Raw genomic sequence first — 27,609 nt, forward strand, 5'->3', positions numbered from 1 at the left:
CATTTGAAATTTTATTCAACAAATTTAGAACTCTATGATTCGCAATTTATTATTTTCTTCTGTAGTTTGTGTGGCTGTTTGTAAAATATTTTGGGATATATTTAAGTGTTTAGCTAAATTATGGATAATGCACCATTTCAAAATCATGGTTGACCATTCCAAATGCATGGTATAGTGGCTCCTTCAACAAAGCGATTATTGTATAATCAAAATTTTCTCCTGATTCATTTGAGCAAGTGTAGAAACTGTATTCTAATTCTGAAAATGGCATTAGAATTCTGTATTTAATGAAACTCAAAGGAAGTTGATTAATGGTAGTCATTTTACCGGAGTGAACATGACAAATAAACAGTTGTGTGTGAAGTTGTTGTCTAAGCTTTGTATATTGGGGAAGATGGTCTCATTCTATCTCATTTTACATGATATCTAAAAGATGTATTCGACTTATCCATATTTAGTGAGAATTTTGTCTCATGCCATTATTTCTTGTATATTTACAGATATCAATGAATGTGAAGCTCCAGGAATATGTGCCCACGAATGCATTGACTTATCAATTGGCTATGAGTGCAAATGTAGACCTGGATTCCAGGTTCACCCTGATGATCAGGGCCTGTGTGTGGATTTTGATGAATGTGCTGGTGGAGTGTCAGACTCAATGGAAGAGAACACTGAACTAAGTGTTCATACGTCCACAAAAGCTGAAAGAGGGGAAAGAAGAGCTGCCAGTCCCTGTTCTCAAATCTGCAGGAATACATTTGGCTCATATAAATGTGCCTGTGTACCTGGCTATGTCCTGCGAAACAACCAGCACAGTTGCAAGGCCAATTCATGTAAGAATAGAGATTTTCAATAATTGATGATCTTTGTTGATAGATTGTAAAACTCCATTAAAGTGTATCTCTGTAAATAATCAACCTCTAATCACCATAATATCCTTGCTATTCCCCCTAAAATTTAAGAACGTATCTCAGGGAAATTTTGCCCCATTTTTACTGCAATGCTGCTTGTAAAAGTTGAATGGGTCGATAATTTTTTAGGGTGATAACATTCTTCTCATTGAGTAATTAATGCATACAACCCTCAATACAACAAAGCTTTCCCTTTTGCAAACCCTCTGATTTTTTAAGTTAGAAAAATTTGAATACATTACTTCAATAATGAGCTGATATACTGTGTAGGTACTCATGTTGCCCTGAAAGTATTTCTTGTAGGAATGTGCGAGTACTCAAAAATTCAAGTCGAGCAGTTGGTACTCGACTCGAGTGCTTCAAGGAGTATTATGGAAGTAGAGTCGAGTAGTTTCGGTTACAGAGCTGTTGAGGCCAAGTTCAGAAATCTGCCGACAGGAGGCGATGCCAGTAAACTCACGTAATGATATCGTTTTTAAAGTCGATGAGTCATTTTAGTCCCTTGGCCTCCAAGATTCAGGTTGTTGTATATGTATCAGTCTACCACTATAGTAGTTGACATGGGTGCCGGATACCTTTTTGTCAGGTTCAGCGGCCGACCATCTTCCGACACGATGGTGTAATCGGCGCGGACTGCTGTACCGCTCATGCTTCCTTATGCGATACTTTTGTACCCTACCATACTTTCTTAACTGAAACGCTTTGAGAATAAGTGAATTTTTTAAAAGATTTCAATGGAAAAAAAATGCAACTTATAGGTTTTAGCGGGCAATGCCGGTTTTTCCCTATGTTTGACATCACAAGTGGGTGACATCTTTTAGCCGTTTTGAGTGTATACTAACTCTATGTTACTACGTACGTCCGATATTAATTTTTCGTTTGTTCCTTTATTGTGTTTAGTTTCCTTCTTGAACTTCCAAAAATGAGTTGCTATGGTCGATTAAAAGAAGTAAGAAATAAAGAAAATTCTTTTTGGTTTACAAAACTAAACCTAAATTCTATAGTTTGTTCACTTTGTCTACTTAAATTCCAGGAGGATTCAAGATCCATAAAAATCGTTGATATAAGTTGTAATTGAAATTCCCAAGAAAAAATTTCCAAATCTTGTAACTTTGGCTAGAAAGTACTTGTCCAGTCATAAAAGTGCGTTGCGAGTGATAATTTTCTGTAGGCAGTATTACTGTAACATGGAGACGTGAAAACCTGCTGCCTGAGCATGTAGAACAATTGGTTTTTCTGCATGATAATTTGAAAGGATCAAATATTACGTGATTCATTTAGGTTTATAATCTTTATTACAATTGTGCAAATGCCTTTACTGAGAACTCTTCTGAGCAGTTAGGATGCATATATTAATTAAATTGACGACATATTTCTACAGGTTTATTCATTTCAATTCTACTTATGGAATTTTTTAAGACACATTAATTTTTATTCATCTCCAAATTCTGACACGATTTATATCAACATTCATCATTATCTTTTCCTTCTTATATCAAGCTTGGCATTCAGATTAGAAAATTTACGATGAGATAAGAAAAATTATTACAATTGTGCAAATGCCTCTACTCAGGGCTCTTCCTAGCAGTTTGCATACGTATATTAATTAAAATTTTGATATATTAATAGAGGTTAATTCATTTCAATTGTGATTGTAGAACACTTTAATTTTTTATACATATCCTAAATCTGACACAATTACCATCAACATCCCTCATTTTCTTTTCCTTTTTACATCATGCTAAGCATTTAGAATAGAAAATTAACCAGTGGATTGGAAAAATGAGAATATATTGGAGCATGCATGGCTGTATTGCCTGGTTCACAATAGGGTGGTTTCCTTCATCAAAGAAAACGAAAGGCATTGATTGCGATTCGTTACCCACCATTAGTGTATTCATAATATACAAATTATTTTGTTTTAGAAATATTTTTATCCTCATTTGAAAAGGGCCAGATTGGCGCCCATGCGATGCCACTCCACGTGACGTCACAGGGACCTAGTTTCTATACGAGAAGATAGGAGTTATATGTCGTCTGAGGTTACCATTGCATGCATGAGGCGCAGAGCTCAGGGAAACATGTCTTAATAATCACTTATTAAAACTGGCTAAGGTCGGAAAGTTTTCCTCGTTTGATAAGTTATTAATAATCCTTATTTAAGCCAAGCGCTACCAGTCAGCAGGGTACTAGGCTAGCCGCTAGCAGCCTGCGTCGTATCACCGCTAAGCCTCGCCTCAAGGTCACCTCGCAGGGCGGGAGGGGGAACCAGAAATACGTCACGCGGAGAGACTTCCCGACATTCATACTTAAGCGTCGCGTTTTCGCGCGCTTGAAAATTTTCACTTTTCATTTAATCGCAAAAAATAGATATCGTCATTTAAAAATCTAAAAGCGTGAAATACGTACTCCAGGAGTAATAATCTTTCGATTTAGGCAATAAAAAAATAATAGGAAACCACCCTATTGCCGTATTCGACTCGACTTGATACTCCCCAGTAGTTTTCAACTCGACTCGATACTCGACTTGGAGATCAAAAAGCACTACTCGCACATCCCTAATTTCTTGTTTGAGTTGAGATTATATTCATCTTATTTATTTTTTTTACCATTTCAGCGGTGGAGCCCAAGTTGATATTCTCCAATAGGTACTACATCAGAGAAGTAGACTTTGAGGGACATGTCAACCTTTTGGCTCATAACCTTACCAATGCTGTTGCCTTAGATTTTGATTGGCAGGAAATGTGTATATATTGGTCTGATGTTACTGCATTAGGAAGCAGCTTGAAGCGCATGTGTCAGAATAACAACACCATACAGGTAAGTTTGCAGAAAATGCTAGTGTCTTTACATGAGCAACATCATTATTCTTTCTTGCTATAAGTTTGTAATAGGATTTCCTAATGTGCCCTAGTTAGGTAATTTTAGCTCTGAGGAGAAGTACAACAGGCATATGAAAAGTAAGGTCTCCAAATTGTTTTTATAGTTGCTGAGATTTTTTGACAATGAGTTTTACATGGTTAGAAACCTTGAACATTCAGCTTTTTTGTAGTTGCCCAATGACTTTCCGCATCCGTGTGACGAACTTTTGTACTCCTTTCTCGAACCCGGTAGGTAAGAACAGCTTCTTGAACATCATCGTCATTTGCAAATTTTCGCCCTCCCAAATCTTTATTTAAGGCCGGAAAGAGGTGATATTCTCAGAGAGAGCAATATGTGGACTGTAAGGTGGGTGATTGATCACCTTCCATCCTCGATGAGTGATGTTGTTTTGTGGGCCACATCCTAGTCCCTTAGGGGCATCACACCTTGTCCTAGTGTCTAGTGCAATCAAACACCTTTAGTCAACCTGTCACGTCTTTTGTTCTGGATGGCCCTTCAAAGTTTGCTTAGGGTCTCATTGTGCCTCGTGTAGTTAATTTTTGTACCCTTGGGCATGAAATCGAACAGGAGGACACATTTTCTGTCCCAGGAGACAGTCACTACAATCTTGCCTGCTGATTTTGAGAATTCCACTCCTCGTCATGAACATTGAGGTGGCCAGCAGTAAATTTTCTGCACCACTTCCATACGTTTTTCAAGTTTATGCACTTTGGGCTACACACTTCTTCCAATTCGCGATGAATTTCAATTGGAGCAACCTTCTTTGCATGCAAAAATTTAATGCATACTTTTTTCAAGCATCACAAAATTCTATCAGTGATTTTTTTGTAATGAGCCACATACTATTGTTTTAGAAGAGTTAATAAGCAGAGTTGTAACAAATTATGTGATTATAGGACCTTTATAGGATTATAACAGAATAAACATTGAAATATGGGAAAGTTCACGAAAAAAAATTAATCTTGATCTTGGGGATATTCTTCTAGGCATTGGAAACTCTGCATAAGCTGTCAAGTCGGTCCAAACTAGATGATTTGTTTTGTTTTTAATGACTGAGCTTTGTAACGACATAAAAAATGTTTTTACATTAAAAACATATTTAAATGGTAAAATAATATCAAAATCATTTAATTGAAGCTGAGCCGAGGTCAAGTTGAGTCATTAACAAACACATCGCTACCGTGTGAGTGTGAACATATCTCCAAGCAATTGTTGACTAATCTGTCGACGAATCTAGTAGATTAATTTCATTGCCTTGGAATTTTTGCAATTTCATTTCATCGAAAGATGAACTGTGTACCTGAACATGGTTGATAACCACAAAAATCACAAATGGTTGGGTGAGCGAGCAATTTTGGCTGCTAAGAATGAAGATTTGGATGATTTAAACTTCCTAATTCAGAATCAAATCGTATGTACTCGGTATACTCAAATCTATTGGCTGTGTAACAAACATTCTCATATAACGCATATAATCTTTTGCACTATACGAGGCATGGGAGTATTGATAATATTATGTCTTTAATGAGTTTCTTCAATGATGCCTTAATAATTGTTGGAATATCTATTACAGTATTGCCATTTGGTTTTGTGAAATGTTTCACATTATTTGATTGAGACTTTTTGTGTCACAAGCAGTTTTATATAATTTGGGAAATTTATTAATGATATATCTTCTTTACAGGTGCTTCATTCTGCCACTTTGCGAAATCCAGATGGCCTTGCTGTAGACTGGGTTGGTCGTAATCTTTACTGGTGTGACAAAGGCCATGATACAATTGAAGTCTCTAAATTAGATGGGAGATATCGTAAAGTCCTCATTAATACTGGATTACAAGAGCCAAGGGCCATTACCCTTGATCCTTATCATGGGTAATATGATAATATACTTTTGTTTTCTCTCAATTTTTGTTATGTTCTTAAGTTAGTGCATGAAGTTAAACTACATGCATCAATCGTCACCCAAAAGTTAAAAGATTGTCGTTGGTTTTGAAACTTAAATATATTTGTATTTTAAGTGAATATGTTGAAATTACTTATAATTGTCTGCACCTAAAATTTGCATTCAATTACTTAACAGGTATATGTATTGGACAGATTGGGGTGCTAAGCCCTGCATTGAAAAAGCTGGAATGGATGGAACTGATCGCAAAATAATTGTCAATGATTCACTTGGATGGCCTAATGCTTTGACAATTGCATATGAAACAGGGGAGCTATTCTGGGCTGATGCCCGTGAAGACTATATTGCAGTATCTGATTTAGATGGAAAGAACAGGAGAATCGTTCTCAGCCGAGGTTTGTTACATAAAATGTTCTTAAGTTGTTCTATGGTAAACATTTTCTTCATGACCAAGGGAATCAAGGACTTTGCAATGCAGTTGGTTGATGTCAATCCTAATAGCATGCCTAAATCTCAACCATTATGTTAAGGTATATTCAAAATTTTCCCTAAAACTTCATTTCTCGTGTGCAGTATGAAGGTGTGGCATTCCAAATAAAAGTAAGAACACAAATCAAAATAATCATTAAAATGTGATTAAAGAATCAAAAACACTGCAAGGCAGTATGGCTTTTTAGTCTTATTAATGAAGTTCAGGGTATAGCTATACTGCTGAGCTATTTTATTCCTATACTTGCAAGCTGATGATATTTTTTAATTTTGATTGTCCCATCTTCATGCTCATGCCAAATTCGTTCGTCTCCCTACCCTTCTCCACTCCTACCAACATCCTTCAACGGTCTTCCCCTCCTTTTATTCCCTTATTGCCCCCTCCTCATCTTCTCCCCTCTCCATGAGATAAATCTATTACAGTATTCACTCCATTCTCCATTGTGTCAAGCAGTTACAGTGGTGCTTCAGAATGTGGTCTGTGTGATGAGGCAGCTCTCTCAAAAGAGTCAAATTTGCCATTGCTAATTGGGAGAGTTGGTCAATTTCAATCAAATCCAAAAATTAGAGATTTGATAAATTTTATATACTTTAGATTTACTGGAAGAGGAGAAATTATTACTCAATGACAAAGTAATTTGTTTAGTTTGAATCAGGGAATTCACCAGGATGGAAACACGATTTTCATAAAATCTAGTTGTAAAGAGATTGAGGGAAAATGATGATCAAGATTTTGTTTTTGGGTGCAATGAAACATTTCTGATTCCAGATTCGTTTTAATGAGAGATGGGTCTAATAGCAGATAACTCAAATATCGAATTCAAATATTAAATCATTGCTCAAATATTCAAATACCTCGAATACTAGAATTGCGCAAAGCATATTAAACGTTATTCTTCTATTTCACTGATGAATTTACAAATAAAAAAGTATATATCAAATACAGTGAACCTCGATCTATCATTTTTCAGAGGGATGGACAAAAAAAAATGATGAATGCAGGAAAACAATCGATGTGGGAATGTTTGGCTAAGTTGCCTATATCCCAGGAAACACAGGAATTTGGCGAGTAATTATGATATTTGTGAAAGGATTCAATCAAGATTTTGGCCAATTACAGGAATACTAGTACTTTATCGAGACAGTTAGGTCATATTACTGTTTCAACTAATCTCTCTCTCAAATATCCTAAAGGAACACGCCACCTCGCTAAGAAATGTTTGCACTCCACTCGGAATTTACTCTGCTATTATGGATTTCTGTCTGATGTAAAATTCTTATCCATCAAAATGCATTTCCAGTACACATATTTACGAGAGCAATGTGCATGTTATACCTAAAACAACCGCTTTCGCCGGTGCAGTGATCGGTTGTGAGATGGATCACATAGGCCAAAAATAGTCAATTATTTGTAATGTTCCTGTCTAATAAATATAGTTTTCATATAATTTAGGCAATTTGTAAAGCATGAACAATGTTGTGTTAATTGTCAGTGGCACGGCCACCTGATCCTTGGCTTCATCCCACTTCTTTTCGCCAGTATCTCGCTCTACTACTACTACATACTCGTGCGTCATGTGCTAGCAGACAGCCCGAGGCATTCTCCAATATTCACGCACTTCTAGCCTGGATTCTTTCTTCATCTTCAATTATTTTCAGTCCATCTTTTATTCTTCGGAAAGGCTATGGCCAGAAGACAGATAAAAATACAATTAATAAAAATGAAACCTGACTTGATTATACCCAAACGGAAAACACTCGCTAGTTTGAAGTCAACCCACCCTGGAAAGTATGGAACCAGTCGTAAGAGGTGAAGTTCGGAACTGATGCTATCGCATACGGCGTATGCAGAGCATACTGCAGATAGTGAAGCATGAACATATGGCTGCGCCATGAAATTTTTTGTCTTGAAGAGAATGCAACTTACCCATTCTTTTCTAATTAGCATAGCGACAGATAAGTAGATGAATTTGGATCGTTATTAGAGAGAAACTAAATATCCTGAGAAGATATCCTCCTCAGTAACTCCAACAAGTGAGACTTAAAGTATAACTCGTAGATTGATAACTGATTATAACCTGATATCCTGTTTTTGGAAAAAAAAAGCCACATTAACTGCCGAGAAGCTTAGCTACGAGGATATCGGGTTTCGCCAGAAATCACCATTGTATTTTTCCAACTACATATTTCCTTGCTTAAAATGCTTAATTAAAGTTAGAAATATGTCGTGTTTGGTCTCTTTCTTATTTGAATTATGTGCACGTTACAAATATTTCAATCTAATAAAAGTCTAATATGTACCAATTGCTGAAATTCATGGCTAGACACTTTTTGGGCTAATAGGTGATTCATGCAGCAGTTGACCTCTGGAAACTGGGAACTTTGAAGCAGGTATGCTGAAAAAGGGCAGTGGGTAAGAAAAAGGGGGGGCTGAAACACGTTTCTATTGTTCTCGTTCAACTTGATATTTTCTTTCGAAGCTAAGGTCTAGGAAATAAGGTCTAATACGATCCCTGGGCGAGCTGGGACCTTTGGTTTGATTTTGGAGAAGAGGAAAGCGTCAGAGGGGGAGGCGAGTGGTGAATAGAGGGGGATTGCGGATCTTGAGAATTGCGCTTATGCTACTATCCCACAGCACTCAGCTTCTCCCTATGGTAGTTCAATCTCCTTGGGAAGATACTTAGTGCCTGTCGTTATTAGCCATGACACATTGTATATATTTCGTCTCATTTTCTTCAAACGATGGATGCGGGAAAATTATACGACGGGACTGCGATCTTCAAACGATGGATGCGGGAAAAGGATACTTTGGGGAAGGATGGATGCGGGAAAACGATCAATGCGGGAACGATAGATCGGGGTTCCACTGTATATTTTTAAAATCAGCTTTTTTATTCTGAATAAATTCCCCACGTTGATTGTTGTAGCTTTACATTAGCTATTTTTGGTTACACTTTTCCTAAGGTAACTGTTTTTGTTGGGCGACTTTGTTTATACAGACTTATCATCTCCAAAGCAGACTGATTTTTTATCATCTCAACTTTATTTGAACCTTGGAAATCACTGATTTTTAATTGTACATCAAGAATTGAGGAAAAAGTGAATAATTATTCTTTTTCCGGGTATCCATACTAACTTTTACTGGAAAACCACAAATCATTGATGAAACCTTGTAGATGACTATGCGAAAAACTTCTTAGTTTCTTGGAAATTAATAGTGCTATTCACAAGGGGGATAACTTAAGAAACTTTGACTGCACTTCCGCTAGCAAGAAATGTTGCTCCTTCGAAAACATCCAGAACATCAATCAATTGCTTAATAGCATCGCACGGTGTTGGAGTTATGAGTTATGTCTACATTAAACTCAGGTTAGAGGGAGCTAATGTTATGGCTTGCTTTTGTTCTGGAAGACGTCTCATCATTTGAAAAAGGGAGTTCCATCTTGTGGGTTCATCCTGGGTGAGCGTAGAATGAGAAGTGGTAAAAATAATTTATTGATTGTTGGTGTGTTGACGCTTTCAGCCAGGGACCTGTGCTTATGCCGTTTTAACTGATATTTTAATGAAAATTTCGATCCTTTATCAACTTTGATGAGTCATTGCGGAGCCGTTGTTCGGCATAAAGAAACAAAACTGTTGTCAGGGGAAGCCCGCATCCTTGCAGTATTCAAATTCGTGAAGAACTTCCCGATGAGTGGAACGGTTCGGGAGCACTAGCTCAATGTGTAACGTAAGGTACCCCATAAGTCGATATTTTGCCCGCCATTTTTAATTTTTTTGAGGGGTTTCGTGGGGGAAACCGAGGATTTTCAGATTTTTTTCCCCCTATCATTTTCGGTTCCCCATGTCAAATGATATCTTTTCACCACTCTAATATGAGAAATTGATGTAGTTTGTCAACTTGCCTAAAACAGCGCTGCATGCACTAAATGAATAGTCCTCCAAGTTTTTCCGAGTCAACTACTAATGATGTGCGTGCAACAGAATATGGTGCGAAATTCAAAGTATTTGAGGTATTGGAGATCGTTTTTTGAGCATAATTATTTGCGATCTCATATATCGAATACTTTCTAGTATTCAAAGTATTAGAGTATTCACCATTTGTGCATCTCTAGATTTAGTTAAAAAATTATGTTATTCATTCAGGGTTGGGTATTGATCGATTGTTTTTACCTACCAGTGGCCTCTAAAAATTTTATTGGTCATGTGTTGTGTGTGTCAAGCTATTCATATATTTTGTGTGTTAAAACAATGTCAAATGTATTCATTCATCAAATGTTTTAGTTTCTGACTGAATTTCAATTGATCATTTCTTTCTGTCTTTAAGCTGTGGACTCAAAGTTGAAGTTAAATCACATTTTTGCCCTCACCATATTTGAGGATTATTTGTATTGGACTGATTGGGAAACAAAATCGGTCGAAAGATGTCACAAGCATGGAACAGGGCAATGCAATACAATTACTAGTGCTGTCCATCGCCCAATGGATATTCAAGTATACCATCCATATAGGCAGCTACCAGGTATGTTCGTGAAAATTTTCTATGGTTAGTCTTTTTTAGAACTTATTTTTTGTGGGAACATGCAATTCCTTTTTTAACCTTATAAATTTAAGTTTTAAAATAAGAATTCAATGTGAAATTTTCAGTACTAAGTCACTGATTATCTTGCCTTGGGGTGTTTATTTGATCAGAAGGATCATATCGACAAATACCGACACAGCCATTAGTCTATACTATACACATATGTATTTATAATAGATAAAAATATGGCATAGTGGCATGGGGAAATTCCCATAAATCTGAGCAAATTTTTAAACTTCAAAAGTGGCCGATAAGAATCATTTGTAAGACTTGACAGAAAGAGAGTTTTGGAGACCTATTAAAAAATATTGAGATTATTCCTTCATCCCAATGTATGAATCAATATTACTAGAAAAAAACTTTTGAAGGTAAATTTAACTTGAGGAAAAATAAAAATGTTCATAACCATGATGCAAGAAAAGAAACAATTATGTAACCAGCACACACAATCTTACTCTGTTCAGCATTAGGCCTAACTTATCGGTTGCAAATTTATTTAACAATCTGTAAGTTGAAATAAAAAAATCAGCAAAGACTGGTGTATTGTAAAATTAAATTGAAAAGATATTTACAACTGTTTTTATAATGTGAGAGAATTCTTGTTGATTGACCGATAATATTGTTGTATGCTGTTTAACTTTTCTATTATGTATATACTGCCATTTTATTGTAATTTAACTTATTTATTTGACGGGGCCTATATATGTAATGACAACGGGACCAATAAATCCAGCCATCTATTAAAACTGTAAAATGGTCGTAGTATTTGTTGGACACACCCAGATACACAGTCTATCTGAGGCCAGAGTATATGGAGCTTTATTATGACCAGAAGTCTTCATTAATGATATTATGTAGTCTTTACATATGGATTAAATTGAATTTTTTTATTTATATTATAAGGAGGGACCTATAGGGAGTCATGCAGGGCACATTTTCAATCCTTACAAATTATGCCTCTTACTGCCCTGTATGTATTTAATTTAATAATGTATGTCAAAAAAAATCTGAACTCATTTGATCTAAACTTTGAAATACACCAAATAAACACCCGACAAAAACATGATATACATATTGAACCGAGGTCATCTAAACTTGCTAGTGAAGGACCATATCATAAAGGGGCCAAACTTTTTAACTTACTACCACCAGATATTAAAGCAATCCAAAATAGCAACTAATTCAAGCACAAATTAAAAACGCTTATATATCAAAATTCAATTTATTCACTAGATGAGTACTACGACTTGTGTAAAAAATATGTCAACAAAAAGAACTCGACACCTTGCAAGCCATAACATGTATATATGTCATCTGTCTTTTATGTTTTTATCTCATGTGTTGTTTGTCCACTATATGACGATTTCTTTGTTACATTTGTAACCTAAGAGAAATAAAATTATTATTATTATTATTATTCAACTCTACCATTTTTCAGTGGATAACAATCCATGTGCTAATGGAGGAGGTTGCAGTACTCTTTGCCTTTTGTCTCCTCATGGTGGATATAAATGTGCATGCCCTGAGAATTACGTCCTGAATGATGAGGAAGGAAAGACAGGAGAATGCATCAGTAATTGCACTACTGCCCAGTTTCTGTGTGCCACTACATATAAGTGCATACCATTTTGGTGGAAATGTGACACCCAAGTGAGTAAGATTAATGGCACCTAATGATTGTGTGGGACTTGTGCATAACCCGGAAGTGTTTTGGGTAGCACAATTACATCCTTCCTGTTTTATTGCAAATGTGCCAAAAAATTTGCTATTTCTTTTCATCTTTTCTTAGTAGTCTGTTTTTCATTAAGTCTGACCTCAAATTTTCCCTGTTTTCTGAAGCTGTTATATGATTGACATTTTTCAAATTTTTATACACTGAATAGGCAGATAATTGCTTCAAAAATTCAGTGTGATTATCCTCAACTCTGCCTACAACTAATACCTGTGCTTCTGCTCTGTGTGCTGGGTATTTTTCCTAATCATTACAAAACTTTTTTTTATGATCATAACGGCGAGAAAATTTTTTTATCATCATAACGGCGATTAGGTATTTAAGCAGTGTCATTTCGAACATGGAGATATAAAGACTACACTTGCTACCATCCTCAAAAAAATGCGGAAAGATTAACGGTGGGCAATGACAGTGGCTTTTTTTTTTGAAGAAATTACATTTGTAGGAGATCCTCTTGTTATTATGCTGGAGGGCTGCGGAAGGTTTTGGGAAGCGGCGAGCACAAGACACATTTGGTGTAATTGTTGATTTCAAATAATCAACCTTTATTCCATCCTATTTGTTAATTGTACTAATATTTCAGAATTGCCTTTTCAGTATGTAGGTACTTGAAGTAAACTTTGGAGTAATGTGAATTACAAGTGTTAGAGAGATATGGAAATTTATATTTGTTTTGTGTTCTTATTTATTACATCTGCACGCACATTGCTGCTTGCTGCGAGCCTTATTGGCATGTGCTTTCGCAAGAAAAGTTTTTTATTTTTAATTTGGAAGTTGATCAGTATAAGTAATACAAAAAATTAACATTTTAGCGCACACCAACCCTTGCTAGTGTAGTCATCATATCTTTGCATCCATAATGACACTGCTTAATTGCCGTTATGATGATAAAAAAATTTTCTCACGCCTATGCGTTTTTTTCTATCACCTAAAGCATTCAAAATGTATTATCCTTAGTGTGAGAAAAACTATAAGAAATGTGTTTCATCTATGGAACAAAGCGAGAATTCTTGTTATTACGGAAAATAAGGTGAATTAAAAATTAGAAAAATTACACAACAAATGGAGGAACGTGCGACGACATAAAGAGAGAGCAGGAACTACTGTGGAGATGAAGAGAAGAGAATTTTTCGTAACAAACTTGATCATTTGTTTGACATTGCAAGGAGCGGTGCCATTGAGTTTTTGACCCACGAGGAGGAAATTGCAGTTAATCTCACTCCTTGTGCTGCATCTTCTCCCATCAGTGACCTGCAGTTCCTTAAAAGACTTTTTAATTACAAAAATGTTAACCTGGACATAGCGAAAGTAGTACAAGAGGTTTACAAACCACTTGTGGTACCTGAGTAAGGAGTTTGTAGGCCTGTCATTCTTTGATGGATCCCTTTCTGGGGGTGAAAAGGAAAACGTAATGTGCCATATGATGACGTTTGCGGGAAAATATGATTCACCGAAGAAGGCATTCTGTAAACATAAAGACATAATCTGTATAAGGTATCTTCATCAAATTTTGTCACTACTAATTCAAGAAATCTATTTAATACATGGGAAATATGCAATGCATTCTTTAATATGCCCACCCGAGAGTGAGATGAACATCCTGATTACAAGAACGATTTACAAATTATTCGGGGTCTTCAATTGGTAAATGATTTTACAGATAGAGGGGTGATGCTGATTCAAGATTTCGTGTCAGTCACGTAGAAGGAAGAGAACTTTCAAAATTTATTACTAAGTGGGAATTTTCATCGTAGCACAATCCCTTATGTTCACAAAGACACTTTAATTGCCTATATGGATTGAAAGGTCAGGGTCAGTGAAAGGTAAAAAATATAGTGAAAATGCATTTTATTTTGGTTAATATGTACTGAAATTCATGGATAGAGTGAAAATAAATTTATCACTTGGATTGGAAATATTGTCATTGCAATTAAAGTCTTTCTAACGTCAGCACATTTCTTCAGAGGCTAGATCTTGCCAGTAGGAGCAAAGACTTTGCAAAGGCAGGTAGGGGGTGGTGGGGAAGTCTCTAATAAGTGCCGTACCTCAGCGGCACCACAGTGCGGGGTAGTGCCCTGGGGGGTAGATTGCATTACGACGGACGATATCCTGTAAACGCTTAGAGATAGGTCAAAACAAACAGAAATTGGGACTTTTGGACCTAAGGACTCTACTTTCACGTTTTAATATTAATAGTACTTTTTGGCCCTGAGGAACTCAATTGAGGGTCCTCTGTACTTAGGGCCCTTGGAGTACGGGTTGCCGTTATTTTAAGTAACCAAATGTTAGCACATGAATATAAACCTCATTTGGATCATTTTGAGTATAGGAAAACATAACTTATTTCAATTCTGATAAAGAATGGGTGACCTAGTGCTCATGTGCAACGCTGACACTGATTTTACTTTTCATATAAGTCCGTAAATAACACAAATAGTAGTTTTTTTTGGAAAGTCCATTTTGGTAATAATACAAATATTTCCTTGCTCTGGTAAATGCATTTTTGAGAGCATTCTCCCACTGCATGGACTATGGTGTCAAAGCATGGCTAAGTTCTCAAAAACATAGATGATTTGAAGAAAAATAAATTTTCTTACATTTCCATTTTGATTTCATTTCAACCAAACCAGTTCCTAGTTAATATGATAAAATTCTTCAAACTGTGGTATGTTGCCATTTTGCAAGGATAGTAGATGTTGAAATTTGCCTTGACACATGGTGATCAGGAATCATCTATCAGACTCATAGTTACTATTTACCACAACTAATGATGAATTGATATCATTTTAGGATGACTGTGGAGATGGATCAGATGAGCCCAGTGATTGTCGAAGGTTTGCTTGCCTTCCCGGACAGTTTCAGTGTGATAACGTAGTTTGTATCCACCCTTCTCAGTTATGCAATGGGGAGTCAGAATGTGGTGATGGATCAGATGAAAGGGACTGTAATAAGGTAAAGTATAGTCTTTATTTGTATAATTAATATTATTTTTGAAGCAACTAAGTTGAATTGTAATGAAATTAGTGCTTTATGTTGTACTAGATCATAGTGGATATTTTCATCATAGCCAATCACGAGACATTGTAAGTTTCAGGTGTCTTAAGATGCATTTTTTTCTAAAATTGGAGTGTTTGTGAATGAAAAATGTTATGCTTTCATGGCCCGGGTTTACAAAAAGCAATTTTCTATAGATATTCTCTGGGTATCGATTTATTAATAATAATAATTAGGGATGGGTCGAATAGTAGATTTCTCGAATTCGAATATCGAATTCGAATATTAAATCATTGCTCGAATATTCGAATACCTCGAATTTCGAATACCTCGAATACTAAACGATGAATGTGAAAATGTTGGACTAGGTCGCCTACGCAGCAGGAAACCCAAGATTTTGGCGAGTAATTGTGATTGCCTTTAAAGGATTAAAACAGGAATTTAGCTGATTAATGGAATATTTTAATTTTATGTAAACAATAGGGTAGTTTCCTTCATTAAAGAAAACGAAAGGTATTGATTGTGATTCGTTACCCACCATTAGTGTATTCATAATATACAAATTATTTCGTTCTAGAAATACCGGTTTAGACTAATGGCAATGTTCAATTTTACCTCATTTGAAAAAGGCCAGATTGGCGCCTATGCGATGCCACTCCACGTGACATCACAGGGACCTAGTTTCTACTCGAGAGGATCGGTGTTTTACATCGTCTGAGGTTACCAATGCATGCATGAGGCACAGAGCCCAGGGAAACATGTCTTAATAATCACACAGTCTGTTTGATAAGGTATTAATAATCCTATTTAAGCCAAGCGCTACCACCTAGCATGGCACTCGGCTACCTGCTAGCATCCTGCGTCGTAATAGCGCTCAGAGCCTCGCCCCAAGGTCACCTCACTTGCGGCAGCGGGAACCAGAACGATGTCACGCAGAGTTTTTCCCTGCATTCATACTTACCCGTCGCGTTTTCGCGCGCTTGAAAATTTTCACTTTTAATTTAATCGCGAAAAATAGATATCGTCTTATAAAACTCTAAAAGCGTTAAATACGTACTTCAGGAGTATTAATATTGCGATTTAGGCAATAAAAAATAATAGGAAACCACCCTATTTGAGCATTACGCCTCCGTCGTATTTCTTCTTCTTCTTCCCGGTATTTATTTTCCTGCGCAAAATGCTTAAATAAAGTCAGAAATATGTCGTGTTTGGTCTTATTCTTTTTTAAATTACGCGCACATTACTAATATTTCAATCCAATAAAGGTGTAATAACAATTGCCGAAAGTCTTTGTTAGACACCTTTCCGGCTAGTAGATGACTCATGCAGCAGTTGACCTCGAGAAAGGGGGAAATTCGAAGCAGGTAGGTAGAAAAAGGTCAGTGGGTGAGAAAAGGGGGTGGGTGCGAGACACGTTTTTATTTTCTCGCGTAACTTGATATTTTTTGAAGCTAAGGTTTTTTGTAATACAATCCCTGCGCGAGCTGGGATCTTTTGTTTGATTTCGGAGAAGAGGAAATCGTCAAGAGTGGGTGAGGCGAACGCTGAATGGAGGGGGATAGCAGATCGTGGGAAATGCGCCAATGTCACTATCCCACGGCACTGAGTTCCTCCCTATGGTAGTTTCATCTCCTGGGGAAGATTCAAAATAAGTGCCTGTCATTATTAGCCACAAAGGACACACGTCAAACACCTCCTCTCATTTTATCAAAAGATGGATGCGGGAAAATGGTCAGTGGGGAGAAAGAGGGAAGGGTGAAACACGATTCTATTATTTTCCGGTAACTTGATATTTTTTTCAAAGCTGAGGTCTTCGTAATACGATCCCTGCACGAGCCGGGACCTTTCTTTTGTTTTCGGGGAAGAGGAAATCGTCTGAGGGGGTGGGGCGAACGCTGAATGGATGGAGATAGCGGATCGTGGGAAAAGCGCCAATGTTGCTATCCCACGGAACTGAGGATAGGGGACACCTGGGATTTTCGGATTTTTTTCATCCGATCAATTTCGGTTCCCCACGTCCAACTCTTTTCACTGCTTGAACCCGTGAATTTGATGTATTTCGTCAGCTTGCCTAAAACGGCGCTGCGTGCAGGAGACGACTAGAGTTCTCATTTTTCCGAGTCAACTACCAACGACGTGCGAGCGACAGTGTATGACGCGAAATTCAAAGTATTCGAGGTATTCGAGACGGTACCTTTGGCATAACTATTCGAGATCTCGAATATCGAATACTTTCTATTATTCGAGGTATTCGAGTATTCGCGGATACTATTCGCACATCTCTAATAATAATATCTTTATTTTCCTAATGATTTGCAAAAAGCAAATATAGGGCACGTCAAAATGATACATATAATTTTATCAGACATAAAGCACATGGGAAAAATCAGTAAAAGTAAAATCTCTTACTTATTACAATTGAGATGTATTTTGCAGTTATAACATGCAAGTCCAATGTAGTAAGGACAGTGCAGAAGTAAAGTGTCTTCGTTCGTTTCACAACACGGGGACTCGGGAAAGCGGGAATTGAAGGTGGGGGGGGGGGGGGGGGGGGAAATGAATCATGCTCACATCGTTCGCTCGCACTCAGGAACAATCCACACACACACACACACACACACATATACAAAAAAATAAACCTCTGCTTGACCATGAGGTAAAGCTCTCCCTCTCTCAAAGCATCCATTCAACCCGTAATGTCACCCGCCAAACGGTGACTGTTACATTACTTATATATCTTATGGTATTATGTTCTGGGGAATCTCAAACCATGCAAAAATATAATTTTCTCTAAAGAAGCAGGCAATAAAAGCTATGGTTCGAGTGCCTAAGAGGACTCCTGGTAAACCGATCTTTTCGGACCTAAAAATATTAACACTTTCTTCCATTTTTATCTTGAACTGTGCCATTTTGTTAAAATGCATCCTGAGCATTTTCCAAGGAATCATGAATGGCATGACTACCACACTCGCTCAAAAGGTGAAGTTCACCTCAAAAGTCACCATCTATCTCTAGCTCTCAAGGGACCTCATCACACTCCATCTATTATTTTCAATAAACTTCCGTCTGAATTTAAAAGTTGTCCCCCTTCCCTAATCAAGGTTAATTTACGCAATTTTTTAGCAGGTAAAGCCTATTATGATACTAGCGACTATTTAAATGAATTTATGTAATTTGTATTATTGTAATTTATCTATTCACTTTGATTTGAATGTGGCCAGTTCGATGAATAAAAATTATTATTATTATTATTAAATGGTATTGGTTCTCCTATTCCAGTAGTAATTCTTTGTGATTCTTGATGATGCTCTTTCAAATTATCAGATACTCTTTCTGGTTTTAATTTTTATGAATACTTGTTAGAATACTTGTTTATATATGCAATATATTTTTTATATCATGTTCAGCCATAGTGTGACTGCAAGTGTTATTATTTATCTTTCTTTTTTTCTTAAATGGATAGCATATCTGCCTCAACACACAGTTCAAGTGTCATGGAAATGAAACTGTTCAAGATAAATGCATACCAAAGAGCAAGCACTGTGATGGAAACTTGGATTGCCCCGGTGGAGAGGATGAGCATGACTGCCCTGATAAAACATGCCCTCCAAGTCATGTAAGACAGATATTTTTTCAGATTATTTTTCAATTCAAAATATTTTCTATGTCAATTGCGGAACATTTTTCCTATTGCTGTGTAATTGAACTTTTTAATTCTGGGAGTTGTTTAAAATGGGAAAAATTCCATTATGCATAATGATATGTAATGAATACCTCACGAGACTTGCATTTGACGTGCAGGAGAACCACCCATTTACGAACTTCCACTTTATGAAGTGACATTATTTATGCACGAATCTCTCTGGCCCAATCAGGCAGGACTAAAGAACCTCTGATTTGCAAAACTTCCTTTTCATGGATTTATGAAGTACATAGTCATTGCCCTGGAGTCATTTTGAGTGAAAATTCATGTGAAGACAAAGTGGTTTGTTAATTCTCTAAAATGGAGGGAGCTGTCTCACTGGCCAATCAAAAAGAGTTAGCAACATTGTCAACGAAAGTGGACAAACTCTCTGTGGATTTCCTTATTTTCTTTGGGTTTAGGCTGTATTGATGCATTTTGTGAGACAACAGTTTTGCCTGTCTTCCAGCTGGCATTGTCAGGTCTCTATGGAATCCTCTCCTTCCCCCATCAAACCCCAGAAAACTGTTTTGGTTCTTACCCTTATTAAAAAATAATTTCATGGGCCCAAGCCTGGAAATAATATCATGGGGAGGAGGAAGGAGGCAAGGGACAGTGGGAAATGGGCTGGTGTATTGGGTGTGTGGGATCTGTGGGAGTTGCTGATCATGAAATGGTCGGATAATTTATTGCCATTTTCATTGCATTTTTAACATGGTATATATCAATTTTATCCTGAATATTTACTGAAATACTGGCTATATAAAGGGAGTGTGATGATATTTTAAGGGTAATCTCTAGTCTGGTGGGTGGAAAATGCTTCCAACTTGCAACACACCGAAGACAACCTCTCATATAAACCCTCTGATTTACCAAGTTTGGAAAATTGGGTCCCTACGACTTCATTTAGATATTCTACCCTATTCACCAGACTTTGAATTAGAGCAGAACAACAGCATATTGTTTTAATAATGGGACCTTCATGGACATCAAAAAGCTTGGAAGCATAAGATTTGCGAAAGAAATAATGAGTTTCTTGTGTATGTATTGCTCTTAAACACTGAGAGCATTATATTTCTACCGATTTGGCCTATTTTTTGCCTATGTTATATTTTCCCAATTTTACTTTCCAGTTCAGTTGCCAAAATGGAAAGTGCATTCCATCTGTGTGGGTTTGCGATGGGGATAATGATTGTCCTAACGGGACAGATGAGACTCCTGCATGCCAAGTGAGAAAATGTCCCGCAGATCACTTCAGGTAAGGAAAATTGTTGTACATTTTTAACTACAGGCATCCCCCGAGTTACGTAAGAGATGCGTTCCGGCAGACTCTGCGTAAGTCGAAATTTACGTAAGTCGAACCTTTGCGTTAGTGCTTCAGAGATTGCGATCAGCACGGTGAAATTCTCAGCGGAGAAATACGCGGTAAATTCTCGGTGAAGTTTCATTCAATTCACTGCGATATTCATGAACTCTACCACGTATTCTTACGTTATTAGATACAAAATCGATAAACATTAATATAGTCTGAGAGTTGCATCTCGAGCATTGCCAATCAAAATGCGTAATATTATTCCCAGAGTTGACCGATCGCGTGGATTTGGGGAAGTACGGTATCTAAACGCTACATTACTAAACTGAATACTTAAATTGATTCATAATGTTATACTGCGATCTAAGGGCCCAAAGAATGCATCGTCTACCTACCTATAATCACTATATCTTCTGTCTTTTATATATTACGTTGATCGATGAATCTGGTGGTTTCACTGTCACAGTTAATACACATAGAAAGGGTGTCGAGGATTACAGCAAATAACACACAAAAAATACCAGTAACTTACTTTATTCTTAGATACATTCACACGCACATACACTCAATCTTTCACGCACGGAAACATACTTTCATTCTCTCATATCTCAATAAAATAACGTGAAAATATCATCATTTGAATATTTACTTTGCTGGAAACATCGAAGAGTATTTCCAAAGCACGAAGCTAATTAAAAGTGAGCTTTTATTCAGCCAACTCCGTCATTAACGTGCAACAAAGTTAGTGGGGAAAAGCATTCAATGACGCAATATTCATTTACAGTTGCACACAATACGAGAGAACGAGAAAATGCAGCTTAATAAAATTTTCTGCCAGAAACATGTAAACAATTACGCAATTAATATCGTGTGTCAACTTTTTCTTAACTTTTTCGCGGCGTTCATTGCCAACACTCAAAATTTCAATGCCGTTACGTGGGTAATAAACAATTATTTTCCGCAATAAGGATTTCTGCTTGAACTTCATTTTATTTTAATTCCACAGATGGAAATGTCCAAACTTAAGGATACAATTTTTAAATAGTTGAAAGTCGGAGTTCGGGTGTGCATGCTGTAAAACAAGTTGTATCGTACAGGAATGAGCGCAACCACATCCATCGCTAGAACTGCAAATTTTTACGTTGATTGCTGACTTGGGATTTATAAGCGATTTTTCTACAGAAATTAATGAAAATTCCTTCGAGGAATGACAAAAATGGGACACTTTGTTATTTTTAACACGTAAAAAACTCGATAACTATTCGATATTTTTTCTACCATAGTTTGTACGAGCGAATATCTGCTTCTTCGCGGTCGCATTCGAAGATTAACGTAATCATTTGAAATACGGTTATCGCTTACGTAAGTACGGATTTACGTAAGTCTCGACTTACGTAACTCGGGGAAGCCTGTACAGTCTTATTTCTTTATATAGAAACATTTTAGAGGAAATCTGCAGAGTGAAAACTTGATGATACTAAAAGCATAATATATATAAAAGAAGATAAGCCTGATCAATAACACTGGTTAAATACCTTATTAGAGAAATTTCAATGTAACCAAAAGTGAGCCTAATCCGCGACACTTAACTCACCTAAAAGCCTGTTTAAACTATATATGTACAAGTTAATGCCTGTTTGCGTGAATGATTTTTTTAGACCAAAACAGAGCATGTATGAATGTTTGAACCAAGCTAAAATAGGTTCAATTTTTTGTTCATGCATTCGCACAAGTTGAGTGGTTACAAGTGTAACCACTCAACATGCAACAACTCAACCGTACGGTACGTTTCGTGTTCATTCTCGTGTTCATTCTCGCGTTCATACATTATGACTCGTATGGGTTTATGTATTGTGTAAAAAGGCCTTAAATGGAGTGTCCTTGCTACGATTCATCAATTGCACTCATGACATTGTATGATAGTCTCAAAAGCAGCGCTAGACTTGAACCTATCTCGTCAACATCAAGCCTTAAGCATAAATGCAATGCGTGTGAACCTACCACTAGGCTCGCCATCCATCAGGCCGACTTTTTCAGTTGATGGGGGAAGGACCCACATTTTGAAATTGGTCGATATATCCAGGAGCTTTAGAGCACACGGAAAGCATGGATGCCCCTGCAACGACACAAAGCGTATAACGTTTTTATTCAATGAAACCCCTAACAGCAAAGTCTTGGTTTTTACCGGTACCAACACATTCGTTTTACGAAGGCTTTACTGTAATATGACAGTTGGTAGCTTATTGTTTTTGTACCTGACTCTACTGAAATTTTATTTTAAGTATCAATGGCTCCATTGGTAGTTTTGTATTAGATGACAAGAAATGCCTCTCATCAATTCAACTGAAACTATATGATTACCTTAGTATTCCCTGACAAGAAAATGGATAAATAAGACTTGGAAATGGATACAATAGACTCTCGTTATTACGAAGTTCTTGGGACCGAAAACCCGGAGGTTCGTAATAAAGTAGTTCGTATCAAATTTTCTTTTAGGTATCATGGGAAGAAACAGTATTTAATAAACATGATTAAATTACGTGGAAAAAGGTTTAACCAGGAAAATTTGTTTCAGTTTTTCAACAGAAGAATGTGGCACGACGCAATCGAGGGTTGATATCTTCCCAAATACAGGAAGTCCGATATACGAACTGGATGCGTTCCAAGACCTTGTTCCTAAGTTGATAAACCTACAGTACGGCCGCCGAGAGTTGTCCAATGACACAGAATTGTCTAGGTTGGGGTAGGAAGCAAGGTTGCCAGCTAAGAAAGGGAAACGCCTACTGAGGGTTCTGCGAAGAAAGGATGCGGAAGGGACGCCACGCGTGAAGGAACCAGAGGAAGAATCACTTGTTTTGGTGATTCGAAGAAAGGATATTTTTGAGGATCAGCCTTATTTCGGTGCACCTTATGCAGTTGACAACGTTGAGAGTCAAGGCGAGGGTGCGTTTTGAGGACAGCGATTGGCTGTAAACCATGCTGGCGTAGGGTTATCCACCCCTCCTATTGTGCCGTCATCAGGCGACTCTCACCGAACGGACTGTATGAAATTGCATTGAGAAGTACGGTTATCCTACAAAATGCAACATTGCATCACAATGTGCCCTAGCTCACGATATTACGAACTAATCTAGCTGGGCGTGCGACATAGCCGGAGCCGAAAAAAATCACTCTTCGCAGTAAGGAAGAACGGGCGAAACGCTGAACAGTTCCTAAATTCACACCGGATTCAATGATACTTTGTTCAGATTGTGCCCAAAGTGAGAGTTCCTCTACGCCAAGCCAAACCACGAAGCATCGGCCTAATCGAAAGGCGCCAAATTCGAAATTTGAAAAATTTGGATGCTCGTATCTCTGAAAATTTGTAAACCAAATGTGTGTAGGAAGAGGACTAACTGTATATCCAATTTACGAGTGGTTACGAGATGGTCACCATGACTCCACAGGAATGAAACTTATTATGTGATGTTGCGTGTACAATTAAGAAAGAACCATAATTGATGTTCTTGGACACAGTACACGAGAAGAACTTAAACACGGCGCTATTATTATAACTCAGCGTAGTGAATATCCACCCTAAATGCCGGGACCGGGACTAAGGTTCGTATTTTCGTAAAAACAAAAATTTTGCTATAACGTTTCTTTTACTATAGCTTGGATAAGCCTTTTCGCCGGGACCAAGGATTTGCTTCGTAATAACGAGAACTTCTTAATAACGTTGTTCGTATTAAGGAGAGTCTACTGGAGTTACCTTTTTCATTCCATTTAATGTACATGATTAAGGTATCATTTTGCTTGTAAAGCCAAACCCAATGCAACACCTTTATTAGATCATTAAGAATGTCTGCATTAGTTACCTTATAGTTTTCAAGAAACATATGAAGCTATGGGCAACAAGTATCTATAATAGTAATTGTTTTTGATGTAGGGTTCTTACCAGTATGTGTAATGATTTTAATTTGTGTTGTTATCACAACGGCGGCAAAATGGTCCATTAGACTTCATGTGAACCTTTATATCTTTGTTATTAACTTGTAAATTGTGCTGAAAACATGATGCCCAGGACTTATTTTTTTAGTGAAAAGTTAACTTTTTCTTTGCTCATGCATAATTTATATTTTCAGATGCGATTCTGGTCGATGCATTCCATTGACATGGAAATGCGATGGGGAGCATGATTGCTCAGGTGGGGAGGATGAGCCTAAAAATTGCAGTATGCCTGAATATCATACGTGTGAATCCACCTATTTCAAGTGTAATAACCACAAGTAAGTAGATAATTGGTATTCAGGATTTGACATTTGAAATTGTTATTTTCTCTAGCTATTCTTTTATTTGTATTGATTAGAACCATTCTTCATCTCTAGGGGGCTTTGTAATGAAAATAGTTCAAAGTGTATGATAGCATTCTACTTTCATTTGTATATTTTATTACTTTCCACCAAAAATATAGGATAGATTTTGGTTTATTTATTCCCTTTTCAATCACTATCATAATTGGAATCATTACTTACAAAAGATACAACCCACTTGGAAATTTTGTGATTTGATTGTATTACTTAATTCAATATCTGGAAAGCAATATTGCATAGGGCTATGGTGATTATATTGTAGAAATAAGGCAAATTCAAAATAAAAATTCTCTATGCACTATTTTATAAAAGAATTATGAACATCAATATTGCATTGGTAATGACTTGAAAAGTAGGAAAGGGAATAGAGTTTGACCAAAACTAACTTCAATTAAATCAATTCTTATTATAGCGGCTCAAAATTTTCTCTCCAAGTATGAATATTCATCAAATATATGCTATATAAAACCAAAAATGTAATGATTTGCTAATCTTAGTTTGGGTAAGATATTGGATCACAAAAGTGGCTTTATACGGGATGGTGTACAATGTGGCAAAACACTTCCCAACTGGCCACTATTGGAAAGCATAAGTGTGGAGTTCCTGATTTTAATAATCTACATAAATCTCAGAACTGATTGAAACCACTATAACTTAGGTTTTTAGATGAGTGTTCTACTTTAGTCTTGTTGTTCATTAGTGCTCTTTTTTGCTGCAGATGTATTCCTGGGAGATGGAGATGTGATTATGACAATGATTGTGGTGACAATTCAGACGAAGAAGGCTGTGTTTCACGAGTCTGCAGTGAATCTGAATTCAGGTATTTATTTTGTCTGCTTTTAATTTTCACTTTTTAATATTAAATCATTTTACTTGTAAAACATTATTGGTGAATATGTATGAAATGCTGTCACACAGATAACTTACATGGCAGAAATTGAGAAGCTTTTCCAATTTGACTTCGAACCATTCTCTATGGTGCCTTGATTCACTTTTACTGATTTTTAGTTGAAGAGACTTAAGTTGCATTGCAGTACTGTACAATAGGCTAGTGTTGCTCTAAAAAGATCTTGCTTCAAGTCATTTCCTCTTCTTTCCAGGTGTGCTGATGGCCGTTGTATTCGAGGAATACATCAGTGTGATGGAGAATACAACTGCGACGATTTGAGTGATGAAGCTCACTGTAACACTACATGCAGAGAGCATGAATTTCAATGTCTTAGGCCTCAGTATTGCATATTTAAGTGAGTTCATCTTTTCATATTATCAAATATTCATAATTATTCATATTCATATTATTATTTGCAGGCCTCGGTGGCATTAGGGTGAAGTCCTTGCCTGCCAAACCACAGGTCGCAGATTCGAATCTGACCTGGGCAGGTGGTCCCTATCCAGGGCATGGGTGTTTGTGTCATGCTTTGTTTATCCTCCATAGTAAAGGCCTCTATGTGCTGTTTACTGGATGTTGGAAAATAAAAAAATAAGAAATGAACCTTGTACAAAATAAAAAATAGCTTAACTAACTTTTCAGGAGTAAAATCAGTTCTATACGCAGGTTACTTCTACTTAAAAGTTTCAAAAACATGTTATGCTAAGGAAATTCATTCTTAGTGGGACTGTAACTGTATGTAATATAGATATTTCTTGTGCTAGCATTTGCAAGGCTGTCTTGATTTTCCAGAGTACTCACTTTAACACGATTTCACTGTAGTTACATAAGGTTATGCATTTATGTATATTATTTAGTGCAGGCATTATATGCATCGGGTATAATCTAATAAAAGGTGGAAAGAAAACATTTTAGTGGTAATGGTGCTTCTGAGCTGCCTGACACTACCTCAATGTGGCCATTTCAAATTTCAACCTTCTTGCTCAAGATTCAGAGACCATTACATTTCTAAAATGCATCTCTTCTATTGCAGTATATTTAATGTGTTTCAATATTATATTATATTATTTTTAGGGAGTGGTGGTGTGATGGAGATACAGACTGTATGGATGGGTCTGATGAGGTTAACTGCCCTCGGAATTCAGCCAATGGAACTGCTTTATCTTGCCCAACTGGAGATTTCTCTTGCAAAAATGGCGACTGTATTAGTCGTGCATGGCTTTGTGATGGTGATGATGACTGTGGTGATGAATCTGATGAATCCAGATTAATGTGTGCAACACTGCCTTGTCCACCTGGGAGACATAGGTGCCAGAACCATAATTGCATTCCCCGCTCCTCTGTTTGTGATGGTGTTGATAATTGTGGGGACAATTCTGATGAGCATCCTCATCTCTGTAAGTTCCCTTTTCATATTTGGTTCCAAGTATTCATTAAATATTTAGAGACATGAGCCTTTTTAGTGCAATTAGGCCAATCTATAGGCACACAAATTTAGCAAAATCAGGCAAAAAGTGTCCCAAAAGTGAAAATTCGCTATCAAATATTGCATACTAGTTTAGGTAATAACTTTTGAACTCAAGGAGTGTCTTCAACTTTGCCTAAATATGGGCAATATCGATTGATAGATTGGTGTTACGATTAAAATCTAATGGCCACAAAGAGAAGACCAAAGGAGTTCGTTATTTGGAACAGCTCTGTTTCCTTGATAATAATAACTTACATTGCTCTGGTGAAAATGTCCAAGTTATGAATTTATGTCTTCTGCCTGCTGAAGATCATAAGAATTACTCTTTGAAGGTGTCTTCCTGATAAATTTTTTCTCACAAAAATTGGATTCAATTCCCTGTATTGTGAAATAAGACTGCTTGTGTTAAAAG

The 27,609-nt window shown here is 36.8% G+C and overlaps 1 protein-coding gene across 2 annotated transcripts in view; it reads left to right on the forward strand.

The window, feature by feature from the left end:
* Positions 1–27,609, forward strand: part of LOC124156267 (prolow-density lipoprotein receptor-related protein 1) — a 217,868-nt gene that overhangs the window by 157,102 nt on the left and 33,157 nt on the right. For both annotated transcript variants that reach the window (XM_046530694.1, XM_046530696.1), the window contains exons 49-61: positions 501–833; positions 3,529–3,731; positions 5,479–5,666; positions 5,875–6,092; positions 10,514–10,708; positions 12,207–12,418; positions 15,291–15,452; positions 18,958–19,110; positions 20,310–20,434; positions 24,613–24,756; positions 25,559–25,660; positions 25,941–26,084; positions 26,804–27,126. In XM_046530694.1, the coding sequence (XP_046386650.1) occupies positions 501–833; positions 3,529–3,731; positions 5,479–5,666; positions 5,875–6,092; positions 10,514–10,708; positions 12,207–12,418; positions 15,291–15,452; positions 18,958–19,110; positions 20,310–20,434; positions 24,613–24,756; positions 25,559–25,660; positions 25,941–26,084; positions 26,804–27,126 (2,502 nt within the window). The remainder of the gene's footprint in view (positions 1–500; positions 834–3,528; positions 3,732–5,478; positions 5,667–5,874; positions 6,093–10,513; positions 10,709–12,206; positions 12,419–15,290; positions 15,453–18,957; positions 19,111–20,309; positions 20,435–24,612; positions 24,757–25,558; positions 25,661–25,940; positions 26,085–26,803; positions 27,127–27,609) is intronic.

The sequence above is a fragment of the Ischnura elegans genome, chromosome 3, assembly GCF_921293095.1.
Source record: "Ischnura elegans chromosome 3, ioIscEleg1.1, whole genome shotgun sequence".
Classification (NCBI taxonomy): domain Eukaryota; kingdom Metazoa; phylum Arthropoda; class Insecta; order Odonata; family Coenagrionidae; genus Ischnura; species Ischnura elegans.